This window comes from Zootoca vivipara, chromosome 16, assembly GCF_963506605.1.
Source record: "Zootoca vivipara chromosome 16, rZooViv1.1, whole genome shotgun sequence".
Lineage (NCBI taxonomy): Eukaryota > Metazoa > Chordata > Lepidosauria > Squamata > Lacertidae > Zootoca > Zootoca vivipara.
In genome coordinates, this window is record NC_083291.1 from 7579891 (window position 1) to 7597088 (window position 17198).

The 17198-nt window shown below is 45.8% G+C and overlaps 1 protein-coding gene across 3 annotated transcripts in view; it reads left to right on the plus strand.

The window, feature by feature from the left end:
• RIC1 (RIC1 homolog, RAB6A GEF complex partner 1) overlaps positions 1-17198 on the plus strand; it is a 51829-nt gene that overhangs the window by 18123 nt on the left and 16508 nt on the right. The window contains exons 4-10 of one of the 3 annotated variants that reach the window (XM_035140482.2): positions 2889-2996; positions 4070-4212; positions 4414-4547; positions 11681-11772; positions 15109-15197; positions 16216-16360; positions 17136-17184. In XM_035140482.2, the coding sequence (XP_034996373.1) occupies positions 2889-2996; positions 4070-4212; positions 4414-4547; positions 11681-11772; positions 15109-15197; positions 16216-16360; positions 17136-17184 (760 nt within the window). Of the gene's footprint in view, positions 1-2888; positions 2997-4069; positions 4213-4413; positions 4548-6924; positions 6946-11680; positions 11773-15108; positions 15198-16215; positions 16361-17135; positions 17185-17198 lie in introns of those variants that run through there. The other 2 variants (XM_060268849.1, XM_060268850.1) reach the window with 2 other exon arrangements.

Here is a 17198-nt window from a genome sequence, read left to right on the forward strand (position 1 = left end):
CTGCCGTCCTGATGGGAGACCTAGTCCAACAATATCGGTTGCGGGGGGGCACTGGTTCTCCATTCCAGAAATATCCTCCTTAGCTTGATTATATTCCAGAGAACTCTGGGACCAGGGTAGCCTCAGATGTTGTGGACCAAAAATTAACTGTTCGCTCATCGCCTTTTGCAACTCAGAGCACCCCTTTTTAACCCAGTGGAGATTTCCTGTTGCAAGGTTTGCTAGGGAGAGGCAGGGCAAGGTCCCTGACTGAGGGAGCACAAAAGTTGAAAAGCGGTTATCATCTATTGAGCCTCTGAGACTCCCCAGGAGACCTTTTGATGTACTAAAGAGCGAATCTGACTCCCCTATGGTACTATTTGCATAAGCTGCAGAGCAGCCTTGGTCCTTCTGCCCCAGGCAGCTGATTTTTCAGATCACTCTTCCCCTCCAAAGCAGCTTGTGTTTAAGCCAGCAGTGCTTTGCTCCTCTGTTAAAGAGGCACATTTTCAGAGAGGGGTGGATTAGGCCTTATTTCAGAAGAGGAGAGCTGAAAGAAGATAAAGGGTGTGTATGGGAGTGTTTTTTAAGCAAACTGAGCTTTGCTTTGGGAGTTGGGGGTGAGAGAGGGAGGCTGGCAAATTTCAAGTTTACTTTTTTGTGGGCATTCCTTTGATTGATTGATTGATTGATTGATTATTACGGTTCTTGACCAGCACACATAAATATGCGATACATAAAAACAATAAAAGAAAACAAGAATATCTAAAAATAGACAATAAGCATAAGTTTTAACAATTGGTTAAAATAAAACTAATTAAAAGGAGTATTACTACTTAGGGAGGTAAACTGCAGCAGTTAATATCACTGGATCCTCTTTAGCTAGTCCTGAAGATGTTCTGAGGATATTTGGACACTGCTAATTAGATTGGACCGAATTTTTATGGCTCTAGCACAGAATTTGGCTACCTTCGCTGACACATTAGGGTTAGCGTCGGAAAGAAGCCACTCTATATAGAAATTATCCGAGCGTCCAGGTAGCTCTGCCAGTATGGTGTGGATAAGCTCGCCTTGCACCTCCTCATAGAAGCAGCATCGCAGAAGTATATGGCCAATAGATTCCACTTCTCCTGATCCGCACAGGCAGCATCTCTCACATCAAGGGATCCGTTTGTACTTCCCCTGGAGAACTGTTGAAGGCATTATGCGGTTACGGGCCAAAGTGAATGCTCTTCTATGAGAGGGTATTTCCAGGTGGAATAAATATCTGGCTGGGCGGGCCAAGTATCTCCTTTCCTCCTCAATTAGAAAGTGAGGTACTTTACTTAAATCCTTCTGTCTTTCTATATCTATAATCCTCTGTTTAATAAGGGTCTTTGCTGTATCAAGATCACGTGACATAAGGCTGGATGGATTGAGGCCTATACTCAGCATCTTATTCACTATGGTCTTGCTCCAGAGGGATTGATAGTTATCTTTCACTAGCAACAGAAGTAGGCCCTGAGGATTCATGTTAAGTTTCAGCCATAGATTACAAGCCTGCATCCACACTCTGGCCTCCACAGAGATCAGGCCTGTTTCTAATTGTATGGCCGCGTTTGACACACACGGGGGCATTTGTAAGGCCGCTCTAAGGAATTTGGACTGCACTCTTTCGGCTGTCATCAGATTAGGTGGCGGGATGTTAATACTGTCCCCCCTTTGTTCTAAGAAAGCTTAGAATAGCTGTAGAGGATTTGTGGGCTGCTGTTACTGACTGTATTAGGTGGGCTTTCTTTAGCCCTTTATCGTGAAAGACGACGCCTAGATATTTTAGGCAGTGGACCTGTTCGATTTTCTGGCCGCTTATGCTCCATGTATGGTTCTTAGGGCATTTGGCGAAAGACATTATTTTTGTCTTTTGATAATTGATAGTGAGATGGGCTTCTGTACAGTATTCCGCTAATGATCGCAGTGGGCATTCCTTTCTTATTTACATGAGACTCTGGAAGGCTGCTTTGGAGAGGTTTGAGACTTCCTCTCTTCCACCAACCCCCATTATTTTATTTATTTATTAAATATTTTCTTGATTTACAAAGATATACCAGTATGCAGTGTCTCTCGTAACATTTTTACAAATCGGTTTCATTTGTTGAGACATTGGGAAGAAAGAGGAAAAGAGGTAGATGGTGGGGGGAGAGATGGGGGGGTTGGGTGACGATGTTTATATTTTACTTAATATATGTGGGGTTTTTTGTTAGTATCGCTTGTGGAGGTTCTCTGCTGTTCGCTTGTGTTCCTTAGGCGGTGAGAGATGTTGGGGTTGGCCTAGGGTATGGTTGTCTTTGTTTTGTGTGTGAGTGGGGTGGGTGGGTGTTTTGGATCAGGTTAGCCATATTGATTTGTATGCTGTTGGTGGGTTTTTGTCATTGTCTTGTTGGGCTATGTATGTGATAAAAGGGAACCATACCGGGGTGAAGCCATCTTCTTCTATTTGTCCCCGTGTCAGTTTCAGCTTATTGGTTAATTTTTCTAGTAAGGCTGTTTCCCATACTATTTGGTACCATTGGTCTATGCTTAACCAACCCCCATTAGACCTAGAACTATATTTCTACATTCCTGATCATTGTACCCACAGGATCACAGAGCCTTCAGTTCTTGTACACAACAGAACTTAGTTTAGATTGCTGTGACAACTATCATTTTTGGCTGTTTTCTTTATTTGATTGTTTCTACATAGAGCAGTGATTCACTTTAGTGCAAATAGTCTCTATTTAAAGTATCCTACTTAAGATAGAGGGAGACTTTCAAAATCCCTAGGTCCTACCACCATGTTTCCCCCCTTAAATATGAAATTTACAGTATTGTAATGTGGCACACTTTGCTATAGTTTTTGATTTCCATGTTCTGGGTTTGCTTTTGTTTTAAAGAGGAAGCCCCCATATGAAAGGAACACCACACTATAAGGAAGAACAGTGTGCCCCATCATTAAATCTAGAGAAGAAGCAAGTGTTGGATTTGCAAGCATCTATAACCAGGTATGGCGAATCATCATTTGTGCATCAGCTTTCAGTGCCAGTGCAGATTGTGTGACAAAATTAAATAAGGAAATACTGATGTAACACTTGAGGCATTGAGATTATGGGACTGTGTGATGCTCTCAAAGAAAAACGGCCTAGTAGGAGAATCTTGTGGTGATATACATAAGATACATTATGAAATTGCACCAAACCATGCACAAGCAGGAACTAGCTGCTGCAAACCTTGGGCATACATGCACTCTCTTCCCCTCCCACTTTCAATTTTGGTTAACTACCGTCTGATCCAAGAACTGTTGTCAGCATTAACTGTTTAAAATAAGAAGCTCTCATTGAAGCTGGCTTGTTTCAAGTTCAGCATAAGTAATATTAACCACAGTTTGTCAGTCAGAGTAGGATAACAAACCACCCTAAAACCATACTCTTCTTGGCCATGTAGGGTGGGGTGGAGAACACATAAGTCAGGCTCACAGCCACTCATTCTTGCTCATGCACATCACACTAAACCATGGTTTTGCATGACAACTGAGGACAGCTATGGAATATTTTATTCTGCCATTAGATGAAGTTGGCTGTTGGATTATTACTGTACATTTTTCTATGATTTAGCAAGCCCTCTGTTTTCTGATATTTAGGCAAAAAGCCCATTCCCATGCTTTGGAAAAGTTGAGGGTACACTCTGCTCCTTTAGAAAGGAAAATTGGAATGAATTAAGAAATGACATGCTATCAGTTGGAGGAGACTGATAGCATTGTTCAAAGACTTGCTCTTAGATACATTCAATATTAAATCAGTAGTTAAAGGATATTTGTTGTGGGATCTTTTTAAAATAACACTTTAATAACTGTGCTCTTGAGGGGAAAATGTGCAGGGGAGAAGGTTTTTTTCAGATTTATTTGTGTAAATTCATCTGTGACGGTGGGTGATATTGCTGTATTAGTAGAAATATTTTCATTAGGAAACTGGATCAATGAAACAATGTATTAAGCCTTGAAAAGTACTTCTCTCTGTTGAGTAAATCGGCCTATTTCTTTCAACCTCAGTGTCTGGGGAATGATGTGTCTTTCTTGTAGCTTACAGTCCATGCTGGAGGATCTGATTGTTGCTACTATTGATGGTTTCCTGCATCTTATTCACTGGGATGGCATGATGAATGGAAGGAAAGCCATAAACCTCTGCACAGTCCCATTTTCGGTGGATCTGCATTCTTCTAGAGGTATTACTTCTCTGTCTGGGCGTAAATGGGAGGGAAACGCTTCACTAAAATGAAATCTACTTTAACCAGTCCTTGCAGCTGACGTGAACATTTTTTCATTTATGTAGCTGTGGATAGTACCACTTCTTGTACTGATGAAAGAAAGAAATAGTTTGCAGTATGAAAATGGCCTTTTTGATAATTGATCTTGTTCACTACCAGGTTCATATTTGGGATTTGAAGATGTGCACATCAAAGACATGGAATACTGTGCTACTCTTGATGGGTTTGCTGTTGTCTTTAATGACGGCAGAGTTGGTTTCATTACACCAATATCAAGTGGATTCACAGCAGAGGTATAATTTTCTAACATTTGATTAGTTACTTGTCAGCATTTTTCAGATTTAGCTAAATGTTTGCTGCCCTGCATTAGACTTTGTATTAATCAGCCACAGCTGAGAAATTATGAAACTTCATATGGTCGAAATGGTTTAGGGAATACTGTATGAGGGTGTTCCCCCCCCCCCCCCCGAACATGCCTTCAATGAAAATAATAGAGGAATCTTTGGGCAGAAAAAATATTTCATGTATGTCATTAAAATAAGTCTATAAAGTTCTTTCTGATGTACAGTTAAGAAGACTATAATCTTACTACAGTTAATTTCTAAAATTAATTCTGCATTATCTTCCTAAATTTGATTTATAGTCTTTCTCTCACATTTTGCGTTATGTGAACTGATTATTTTCAAATCCTTTGTACATACTGTCACAGTGGCCGGAGTGGACTACTTCAGAGTAACGACGCTACGCAGCTCTGCATTTTATTCTTTTATTGGTGCTGCGTATTTACGGTGCTTAAGTCATTGCTATTTACACGGAGTGATGTGGTCAGTCGGTTTCAGAACCTCCTAATGGCTTTTGGCGCGTCTTTCTCCAACACAAAAGCTTTGGCAGACCCATCCTCTTTCCCCTCCTCTTTCTGCGTAATTCCGGAGTTGGGGGGATGGGTCTCCCGCCCTTATTCGCCCCTTCCTGTCCCACCTGGGACCCTGGCTCCTCTACCTTGCCTGAGCCTCGGACACGACTTCCTGCTTCCCCACTGGAATCGGAACTCTCTCTGCTTCCCCCTGTGCTCGGCGATTGGCTTGAACTCAGGAGGGGAGGGACTTCGCGATATCCCCTGTCCCTCACATCCACCCCCCTCCCAAGCTCTCCTTCACCCCTCCCCAGGTCCCCCCCAGGTGTCGGTGACGACTGGAAGCCTAAGAACTCAGTGCTTTCCGAGCCCGTTGGTGTGAACACCTCCCCCCAGTCCTGCAAGCCCCCCCCTTCCGCCTGGGAGGACGGGAATCCCAAAAAGTCTGTGGCGTCAGAGCTGGTGGGGGTAAAAATGTTCTGCCAATCTGCTCCTTCCTCTGACTGGGTGGATCTCGGTGACACCCATACCTCATCCTCTGGTTCCTCAAACTCCGCTTCCCAGCGCCATGGTGAACTGCTCTCCCGTGCTTCCTCCCCCTCCCCCTCCCTTTCCATGTGCCAGGGCTTGGGTCTATGGGGAAAGAGGGCGTGAAATTCTTCTACCAGGAATTCCTCCTGTATCTGAGTGGCTGGGACCCATTCATTCTGGGACGGTGGAGCATCCTCCCATGCCATGAGGTACTCCAGTCCCCCCACCCCCCACCTTGAATCCAGGATGGCTGTGGCCTCATTGAGTTGCTCCCTGCCTTCCCTCTCCCCCCCTCCCTCAGGGGTTTGTTCGCTGTCTCGGAGCCTGCTGCTTTCCCTGTACGGCGACAGCAGCGATCTATGAAACACTGGGTGCACCCTCATGTCCTCTGGCAGTGCCAGCCTGTATGCCACCGGGTTGACCTGTTGCGTGACCGTGAAGGGGCCCAACCTTCTGGGCGCCAGCTTTTTGCATCGCCCTCTGATGGGAAGGCCCTCCGAGGACAACCAAACTTTGTCCCCCACCCTAATGACCTCCCCCGGTCGCCTGTGGCGATCTGCCCCCCTCTTGTACGCTTCCTTGGCTCTCTCCAAGTGTTCTCTGAGCTGCTGGTGCACCGTCTCCAGTTCCTCTGCCCAATCCTCAGCCTGTGGGCCCTCCTCCTCCTCCTCCCCCTCCCTCTCAGGGAAAGATCTGAGGTCACGCCCGTAATTGGCCTTAAAGGGCGACACCCCTGTGGAGACGTGCACCGCATTGTTGTAGGCAAATTCTGCCAGTGGCAGGCGATCCACCCAGTCCGTTTGCCTCTGGCTGACGTAACATCTCAGGTACTGCTGCAGAATGGCGTTGACCCTCTCCGCCTGTCCATTGGTCTGCGGGTGTCTAGCCGTCGACAAGCTGACCTCCACCTGCAGGAGGTTCATGAGCCGCCGCCAGAACCTGGAAACAAATTGGCGGCCACGATCCGAAATAACCCTTAAGGGTAATCCATGCAGTCTGAATACGTGATCCACAAACAGTTTGGCTGTCTCTTCTGCAGAGACCGCCCTGGCACACGGTATAAAATGGCACATTTTGGACATGAGGTCCACCACCACCAACACTGCGGTCTTGCCCCTGGAAGAAGGCAGATCTGTGATGAAGTCCATGGACACCACTTCCCACGGCCTGTGTGGCGTGGCTAAGGGCTCCAGCAATCCCGGTGGCGCTGCTCTGACCACCTTTGCCCGCTGGCAGGTGTCACAGCCCCTTACATAGTCTCGAACATCTTCCCGCACCCCTGGCCACCAGAAGTGTCTCATGACTAGGTGAGTGGTTTTGTCCCTCCCAAAATGACCCGCCGTTGGGTTGTCGTGCATCTGCTTGAGGACCGTACGTCTGAGCTGGGTGGTGGGCAGGTACAGTGCACCCTTGTAGAAAAGCAGCCCCCTGCGTTCTGCAAAGTCTTTTGCCTGCTCCCCCCCCCCTCTCAGTTCTCTGAAGATGCGGTTGGCAAATTCATCCGCTGCCGTCAGTGCTGTGAGTTCTGCCTCGCTCACCACTGCTGCTCCGCAGGACCATGCTGACGGGGGGAAAATGTGCCTGGGTGCCGGTGGCGCCTCCTCCTCCATGTACTCTGGCTTGCGGGAGAGGGCATCCGCCCTGACATTCTGCTCTCCCGGGATGTAGTGTATGGAGAAGTTGAAGTTCGAGAAGAACTCTGCCCACCGTATCTGCCGCTGGTTGAGCACCCTGGCAGTTCTCCAGAACTCCAGGTTCTTGTGGTCTGTGCACACCTGGATGGGGTGCTTGGCGCCCACCAGGAAGTGTCTCCAGTGCTGGAACGCAGCGTGGATCGCAAGAAGTTCCCGATCAAACACTGTGTAGTTTCGCTCTGGCTGGGTCAACTTCCTGGAGAAGAAGGCACAGGGTCTCCACTCTCTGTTGGCGTCCAGTTGCAACAAAATGGCGCCCACAGCTTTATCAGAAGCATCTGTCTCCACGCGTAGGGGCGCGTCCTGAACCACGTGGAACAGGTTCTGGTCTGAGGCGAACACCCTCTTGAGGCTTTCGAACGCTGCTTGCGCCTCTGGTGTCCACCTGAACTTCTGCTTGCCTCTCAGGCAGTCAGTGATGGGAGCCGTAACGCGAGAGAAGTTCTTGATGAATTTCCTGTAGAAGTTGGCGAAGCCTAGTAGGCGTTGGGCATCTTTGCGCGTCCTGGGGCTGTGCCAGTCCAGGATGGCCTGCACCTTGTCCTTGTCCATCGCCAGCCCCTTGTCTGACAGCTTGTAGCCCAGGAAGTCCACCTCCTTGGTGTGAAACTTGCACTTCTCTAGCTTCACATACAGGTGGTTCTCCTTCAGGCGCTGCAACACCTCCCTGACGTCTTTCACATGCTGCACTGGGTCATTGGAGTAAATAAGGATGTCATCCAGGAAGACCAAGCATTTCCTGAAGAGGAGGGACCCCAGGACGTGGTGCATGAAGGCCTGGAAGCATGCTGAGCCCCCTTGCAACCCGAAGGGCATCACCAGATATTCAAAAGAGCCCAGAGGCGTGAACATCGTGGTTTTCCATTCATCGCCTTCCCGGATCCTGATCAAGTTGTACGCCCCCCTCAGGTCTAGCTTGGTGAAAATCTTGCCCCTGCGTGCCGCTGTCAGGAGATCATCCACTCTGGGCATGGGGAAAGCCACTGGCTCTGTCACTGAATTCAGCCGTCTAAAATCCACCACCAGACGGCGCTGTTGCGTGTCTTTCTTGTCGACCCAGAAGACCGGGCTGCCCCCTGCTGCCTTGCTTTCTCTGATGAACCCCCGCTTGAGGTTCTTGTCGATGAAAGCGCGCAGATCCTCCAGTTCCTGGTCTGACATGGCGTACAGCTTGGCTGGGGGTATAGTTGCCCCTGGCACCAGGTTGATCTGGCAGTCAAAAGGCCTGTGTGGGGGTAGGTGGTTGGACTCCGCTTCGCTGAAGACCTCCTGCAGGTCCCAGTACGGCTTGGGTATCGCCTCACCCCCTTTGACGTGCATGGTGGCCACCGTGGCTATCGGAGGCCCCTCCCCTGGTTGGTGCTGCATGCAATTTTCCAGGCAAAAGTCCGATCCAAAAGTGATGCATCTCTGGTGCCAACTTATGGAGGGGTCATGGCGCGCCAGCCAGCTCATGCCCAAGACGATGGGGGGGTCTGAGATGGTTGTGACGTTGAATGCCAGTGTCTCTGAGTGCCTTCCCACCGTCATTCTCATGGGGGGGGTTTGATGAGTGATGGCCCCTCCCAGCAGTTCTCTGCCGTCAATGGTTGCCACGTGCAGGGGAAAATCCAGCTGCAGAAGCTGGATCTGGTGCTCTTCTGCAAAGTTTCTCGAGAAGAAGTTGGCTGAGGCACCACTGTCAATTAGGGCGAGGACCGTCAGGGGATAGCCATTTGGGAGCGTGAGCGTCACTTCTAGAACCACTCCTGCTCTGGGAGGGGTGGGCTGGCTCTGCTCCTCTCTGTGCGGGTGGGTGGGTTGGGGCTGTTGTCTGCTGACTGTGCCTGGCTGCTGCCCCTTGTCTCCTGCAGCCAGGCTTTCCCGTTTCCCTGCTGTGGTGCTGCGTCAGTGGGGGAGGGCACAACCGTTCCCGCCTTTCCTTGCCACTCCCTGCGATGTGGGCAGTCTCTGACGAGATGCTGGGGGGAGTTGCAGAGAAAGCAATTCCCACCCCTTCCCTCCTTGCGTCTTGGCGCCGCTGGGGTTTGAAAAGCCCGCGCGCGCGCGCTATCAATCTGCATGGGTTCCTGGTCCTGACTGGCCCCAGGCGTGGCTTGAAAGGGTTGTTGGGGGAGTGGCTTCTCCTGCGACCGTGGGAACCAAGCCCGCTTTGCGCGCGTTGCTTGCTTGTCGCTCCACCGGGATTCCTGTCTCACCCCCACCGCCAGAGCCGCTTTGCTCAGCTGATCCATATTACTGGGCTTTGGACCTCTCGAGAGCTCATCCTTCACCTCCTCATGCAACCCCAAGTAGAACGCCGCGTGCATTGGGGGTGACTCTAGTTCCCACCCCAATCTGTGCACCAGCATGGTGAATTTCGCCCAATACGCGCGAACTGTCATATTTCCTTGGCGTAAATTATGAAGTTCCTCCTTAGTCTGGTCCATATGACTATCGGACGAATACATCGTTTTCAAACCTTCTAGAAATAGTTTGACATTCTTCATGCAAGGATTCTTTGTTGCAATTAACGGTCTTAGCCACTCCCTGGCTGCCCCGGTAAGGTGCTCCACAATAAACGCTACCCTGTACTCATCATCAGGGAACTCATCGTGGTGCAGCTCAAGAGCATACACAATCTCAGTCTCAAAGCCCTGATATTCCTTCGGGTCTCCATTGAACTTGCTTACTAGCGTCCCGGCTCTCCTTCCTGGCAGCACTTGGACTTGGGGTGCCCCTCCCGCCTTGTTTTTCTCTGCATCCAGCTTGTTTTGGAGGTCTACCGCCACCGCCCTTAATTCCTGCTCTCTTTCCTGTAGCGCTCTCACCTGTTCCGCAAGTTGTAGCCGGTCGTCCTGGACCTTCTTAGTCTCTTCTTTAGCTGCCTTCAATTCCCCCTGCGCCTGCAGCGACAGCTGCTGCAGTTCTTGCTGGGCTTGCTCCGCGATCTGCCGCCATCTCTCCGCCTCTGACACGCTCATCCCGGCAACTCCAAAGTAGCCCAAAAAGGATTAGGAGGTTGCTGCCACAGTGGCCGGAGTGGACTACTTCAGAGTAACGACGCTACGCAGCTCTGCATTTTATTCTTTTATTGGTGCTGCGTATTTACAGTGCTTAAGTCATTGCTATTTACATGGAGTGATGTGGTCAGTCGGTTTCAGAACCTCCTAATGGCTTTTGGCGCGTCTTTCTCCAACACAAAAGCTTTGGCAGACCCATCCTCTTTCCCCTCCTCTTTCTGCGTAATTCCGGAGTTGGGGGGATGGGTCTCCCGCCCTTATTCGCCCCTTCCTGTCCCACCTGGGACCCTGGCTCCTCTACCTTGCCTGAGCCTCGGACACGACTTCCTGCTTCCCCACTGGAATCGGAACTCTCTCTGCTTCCCCCTGTGCTCGGCGATTGGCTTGAACTCAGGAGGGGAGGGACTTCGCGATATCCCCTGTCCCTCACACATACTATCCTTTTAAAGTAAAGCAACATGCCTGTTCGCAACATATGGATTCAGTGGTCGTGTATTGAATTAAACCGCCCTTTTACTGGTTACTTTAATTTGTTATTTGTTATGTTCCTTTTTACTTATAGCTTTTCTAAATCTTGCAGAATGGCTATAGGGTTCATATTATCAGTGATGCCTGGCTGCATTTTGAAATCCAAATATGGAAACTATTTCAGCTGCTGACTTTTTATGCTAAATAATTCAGTCTAGATATCTTTTGAAAGAGCTGCACTGTCCAATGGCATCTGGAGGGCCATGGGTTTCCTATCTCCATTAGGTGCTGAATCCCCAGTGATTTGAATGCTCTTTGTCACTTAATTTTCAAGTGTACAATATGCATAGCTTCAAAATGTAGCACATTGTGAGTGATTTCACATGACCGACTTGTTAAGCCAAGACATTTGCAGCCTTCAGATATCAGCCCACAACTGCTTTGCTCGTCCCTCCGTGCAGTTGGTGAAACTAGCTTGGAAGCCACAGTTTCCCATTACGTGTAACCGTTTAATTTCACTGCACACAGGTGGTGTAGTGACAGTAAAGGTTTATTATTAAGTGTAAACCAGGAAACTAGGTTTCCTAACAGGAAACTAAGGTTAATGGCCTCCAAGCCTTGATCTGAAAGCTGTAGTTTAAAGTGGTTTATGTAGAAGATATTAACCATAGTTTCAAGTTCAGACAAAGCAGGATGCTATGGTTAAGTGTACCTTTCTAGCTGGTTTGCTTGCTCACACAAATAAAGGAGCAAGGCAGTAGGAATTGGGGCCGCATATAGGTACAGAGTATTGTGTACATATATGATTGCACAAACATGGCCTGTGGTCAACACTGAGCACGTTTATGGGATAAAATCCTTTGTAATGTTTCTTGCAGCAGCTCCATGGCGTTTGGGCGCAAGATGTTTTGGATGGAACCTGTGTGGCTGTAAATAACAAATACAGGTTGATGGCATTCGGATGCACAAAGTAAGTTGCATGTCTTCGTGTGGAATCTGAAAGGAATGAACTTGGTATCTCCTGTAGCATATCTACCCTTAAATAAAGCTGTACCTACAGTTTCTGAATCCCTGGTTAGGAGGTGTTCTAGAAAATGTTGTACTGTTCTTTAAAGAAAAGTACAAAACATGTTACATCTTGGGGAAACTATATCTTGAGACACATTCATGAAATGAAGCACTTAGGAAATTACAGGCCATATTGGAGAAATTCTGAGCTTTCTGTTTGCTATAGGCAACCTTGCCACCATAAGTAAATGCTTAACATTCTTTGCATAGTTCAGAATGTCTATAAATATGTAAAAATATCAGATCTGGAAAATATTTCCCTTTTTAGTGCTGGCAATAGCTTCCTGTTTTCACTTGTTCACTTAGTAGAGTACCCTGCTTTGTCCAAAATTTCTTTTCTTTTCTTTCCCTCCCTCCCTCCCTCCTTCCTTCCCTCCCTCCCTCCTTCCTTCCCTCCCTCCCTCCTTCCTTCCTTCCTTCCTTCCTTCCTTCCTTCCTTCCTTCCTTCCTTCCTTCCTTCCTTCCTTCCTTCCTTCCTTCCTTTTGAGGACTTTTCAAGTAAATGATTGTTTTGTCAGGAATATGCCTGTGCAATCCACATTATCCTCCCTCACCCCTAATGTTGCTTCAGAATTGATTGATGCTGTACATTTCTGGAGCAGGCAGACTTTTTTTTATTTCCCCAGTTTGATTATTGGAACATTCAACTGAGGGATATCATATGCTACTTTCCACTAACTTTGGAAGCTAAGGAACAGGTGGTTGCTGGAAATTCTTAGCCCTAATTTTTAATAGTACTGTTTAGTTTGACATCCTAAAACTTGAGTGTCTTGGATAGAATGTTGGTTATTTGAAATACATACGTGAAACAGTCCTGCTTTAGAAAGCTGAGATGGTAACTCTTAGCTTGGATATGTAAAAGTTACATTCTTTAATTGATGTCTAAAACCCTAACAGAGCTTGTTGATTTTTTTTTTGTTTCCAGGATGTGTACAGTCTAGCTGTACCTGTTATATAAGGGGTTTTTTTGTGTCACAGTTCAGTTTTGGGGATGGAACTGGATAGTGAACTTTAAACAACAATGTTGCTGTGTGTGTTTAAATGTAGGTTCAAAGCTATCTTTCCTTAAAATAGTTAAAGTATTACACTACCTAACATACTAACCCTAAGTTAATACACACAGAGGAGTATGCTCACACACATACATATCAAGGATCCGGGCTACAGATCTTATAACAGACAAAAAATAGGAAAAAGGTAAGGCCTGCAGAGATGTGTTGCATTTATTGGATTTCTGCTGTTTAAGTCATCTTGGAATTGTAAACCATTTCCCAATTGGAATTGGTTTTCTCAGTTCTGCTGGATCTTCTCCTTTATTGGCTTCTCCACACTGTATTGCCTTCTCTGAGTTGGCGAGGGAACCGTTTTTATGGCTGCAACAAAAACTCTTTCCCATTGAATCTGCAATGCTAGGTGGCTTGTTAAAACTTAATTATTCTCTGCCAAGATCCAGGTTTGAATTGTTTCTGTAGTGTTCTCTACACAAACACACAGACACACAAATACCATAGGTCCAAAGTTTGTAGCAAAGTCCAGGTTGTGGACATACAGATATTGCCAGCTTGCTAATCTGCTAGGCTAAACATGCTTCTTTTTTTTGCTTCTTCGCTCTCCTGTGAACAAAAACCTATTTACACACGAACACACACACTTCTGTTCTGATTACTATGCAGCCAAATAAGGCACATCCAGGTTGATACATTCTGCCCTGCAAAGCTCACAACCTAAGTTTCAAAACCATATGGGTTAAACACAACTTTACTTAATTTTTAAAAAGGGTAGAATAGAATGCAGAGTTATGAGACATGTTTTAAAAGCATTGTGAGTATAGCATAAGCATAAACATCTCTTTAAAAGGTAAAGGACCCCTGACCGTTAGGTCCAGTCGCGGACGACTTTGGGGTTGCGGTGCTCACCTCATTTTATTGGCTGAGGGAGCTGGCGTACAGTTTCCCAGTCGTGGCCAACATGACTAAGCCGCTTTTGGCGAATCAGAGCAGCGCACGGAAATGCCGTTTACCTTCCCGCCAGAGCGGGAACTTGCACTTTGATGTGCTTTTGAACTGGCTAGGTTGGCAGGAGCAGGAACTGAGCAATGGGAGCTCACCCTGTTGCGGGGATTCGAACTGCTGACCTTCCGATCGGCAAGCTCTAGGCTCTGTGGTTTAGACCATGGCGCCACCCGCGTCCCTTAAAGATCTCTTAACAAACATTAAAAAATTGTCCAGTAGCGCCTTAGAGACCAACTAAGTTTGTTCTGGGTATAAGCTTTCGTGTGCATGCACTCGTCTTCAGATATTGCCAGCTTGCTAATCTGCTAGGCTAAACCTTTTTCTTCTTCTTCATATCTGAAGAAGTGTGCATGCACACGAAAGCTTATACCCAGAACAAACTTAGTTGGTCTCTAAGGCGCTACTGGACAATTTTTTAATTTATTTCGACTGTGTCAGACCAACATGGCTACCTACCTGAAATTAGTTTACCAGGTTGTCAAATACACAAGTTGGACCTAGTGCTTTTGCTTATTAGTGTTACCAACCTCTTGAACCCGTGTTTTAAAGATACAAGATGCTCCGCAGTTGTGACACTAGCACTTCTTTTTGTAGCTTGGGAGGGGATTATATAGAGATACTACTGAAGGCGATGGAAATGGCAAAGCAGTGTGAGAAATGCTTAGTGAATGAGCTGGTAACAACAGGCAGACATAAACACTTCCCTGAAAAATAAACAGGATTTTGGAATGCGAAGGTCGACTATTGTTACACGGGGTTTCACTTGATTTATAAATATTGAGAAACCCAAAATAAATATACTTAGTACACAGCCTTAAAATATCTTTCATTGCCTCTAGACCTGATTAGTGGAGCAAAACTGCATAGTAATTCTCTCCTCCTAATCTATTCACCAACTCCGTCTTGAGAGGCCATGGAGGTTCTCAAGGCTTTTCTTTTCCATTGAGCTTTTGAGTTAACTGTTTTATAGAATTGTTTTGTTTAATTCTGGCTCTTGGGGTGTATCAGTTTTAAAGTGCTACTGCTTTCTTTTGTATTTGCTTATTGCAGTTTAGTCACAGAGTTCAACTGAGTTGACTCCCAAACATAGTTTACAGTCTGTTTATAGTCTAATGCTGCGCACAAACTAACACAATGGATTTATTTTAAAATACTTACTTTCCTGGAAAATGTATTTTCCATTGAAAATACAGATTTCTAAATACTGAAAAACTGCTCTTTTCCAGTGGTTCAGTGCAAGTTTATACAATTGATCATTCTACGGGGGCCATGCAGCTGTCTCATAAACTCGAGTTAACACCAAAACAATATCCTGGTAAGTCTGATCGTTACAAGATGGATACGGAATGTTAAACTTTTTTGTTTTTGTTTTTTAATATAGCCCAGTGTTGGCCAAACGTGGCCCTCCAGTTGTTTTGGGACTACAACTCCCATCATCCCTAGCTAACGGGACCAGGGGTCAGGGATGATGGGAATTGTAGTCCCCAAACAGCTGGAGGACCAAGTTTGGCTATCCCTGATATAGCCCATTCTGATTCAATGTAGCAAGTCAGTCATTTGGCAAATGATGGCAAGTGGCAATAAGTGCTTTCCTAAAGGCAGCACTATATTTAAGTATGGGTTACCAGTAATTTTTAACCCATGCTTAACTTTAACTATGCTTTCTATATTCCAATCACTTCTGAATTACTCCTTGTTAAAAATCTACTTTGCTGTTGAAAACCAGTGGAACATTGGTCTTTGCCTTAAAATATTGACACTTACAATCTTGCCATAGAATTCTATAGAATCTCCCAGTTCTAGATTAGTAGATTAGTAGTTCTGCTTCTGACCTCATTTCCTTCTACTATTTATACAGCATAGGCACATATAGAATTTGTGTTTTGGTATTTAAAATACGCACGGTGCAGCTACCTAGCGCCAGTCTGTTTAGATCAAGTGTGTCATGTAAAGTTGAAAGTCTCATTTCGCTGTCTCTTGTGCCTGGGCGACAGCTGTAAATTTCTGGTTGCAAGATTGGCTTACTAACGTGAAAGGAATTGTGGCAGGGATCCAAAAAGCTAAGAGCCTGTGCGTATCCTGTAAGAACGGGAATATGAAAGGCATGCATCTGCCACTCATCTTCTGAGTCCTCATACTGTTAGGGATTGTGAGGAAGATGGAGCTCTCTACCGGTATATGTAGCTGCACCTGATTTGACTGGATTGTGCCTTTTGAGTATCAATAATTTACAATAAATAGTGTTCTCCTTTAAAATGGTTAAAGAGCAAGTGCATAGTTTTTTCATGAGTTTTTTTTTTTTTTACATTGTGGATTTTTCTGCTTTTCAATAGACATTTGGAACAAAACCGGAGCTGTTAAACTGATCAGATGGTCTCCCGATAGTTGTGTTGTTATGGTGACTTGGGAATGTGGAGGCCTCTCCTTATGGAGTGTATTTGGTGCCCAGCTGATCTGTACTCTAGGAGGAGACTTTGCGTAAGTATCTTTTAAATAATGTTGTAACTGAGGAAGCTTAGCAAAATGGCCCGACGCATCTCCCGTTCAGCATTTTATTTATTGTGCATTGTTCTATATTTTGTGCAACACTTCCATGACCGCAGTAGTGTTGTTTCTAGTCGTGCAACAAACCATTTAAAATAGTTTTTTGAATAGACCGGTAAAATGCTCATTATACTATGTTGGGCTGCATTTGCTTTTATCAGAACAATCAGACACTTAAAAATATTATTAACGTTTTGGAATCAGACTTTGTCTCAGGCCACAAAAGCTTATTATTTCTAAATCACACTACATTTCCCATAGATTCTTTTCCTACATCTCATGTGTCTATCCCTTCTGCCACCCCTCATCTCACTTAATTTGTCAATTTGTAACCTCATCAGCTCCTCCTTTTTGACTGATTGGAGCTTCTGAAAATGATCAGGTGTTTCCCACCTATATATCAGAGAAAACATTTGTCATTTGCTAAGGATCACTAGAATTGGGAGAGGGAAATTTTTGATATTCTGAAAATAGAATAGGAGGTATGTACTTTCCCAAAGACAGGAGTGCCTGGCATGCTCTGGTCCATGGGGTCACGAAGAGTCGGACACGACTAAACGACTGAACAACAACAACTTTCCCAAAGACAGGGCCTTTCCTTCTGTTTAATATATCTGGGTACAGGAAAAAAAATCCCTTCTTGTTAACATGCATGCCGTATAAACACTTTAAAAAGCCTCATTTGAATCTGTTTTGTTTTTATTCTAAGTAATCGGTCTGATGGTACCAAAAAAGACCCTCTGAAGATCAGCTCTATGGTAAGCACTGTTTG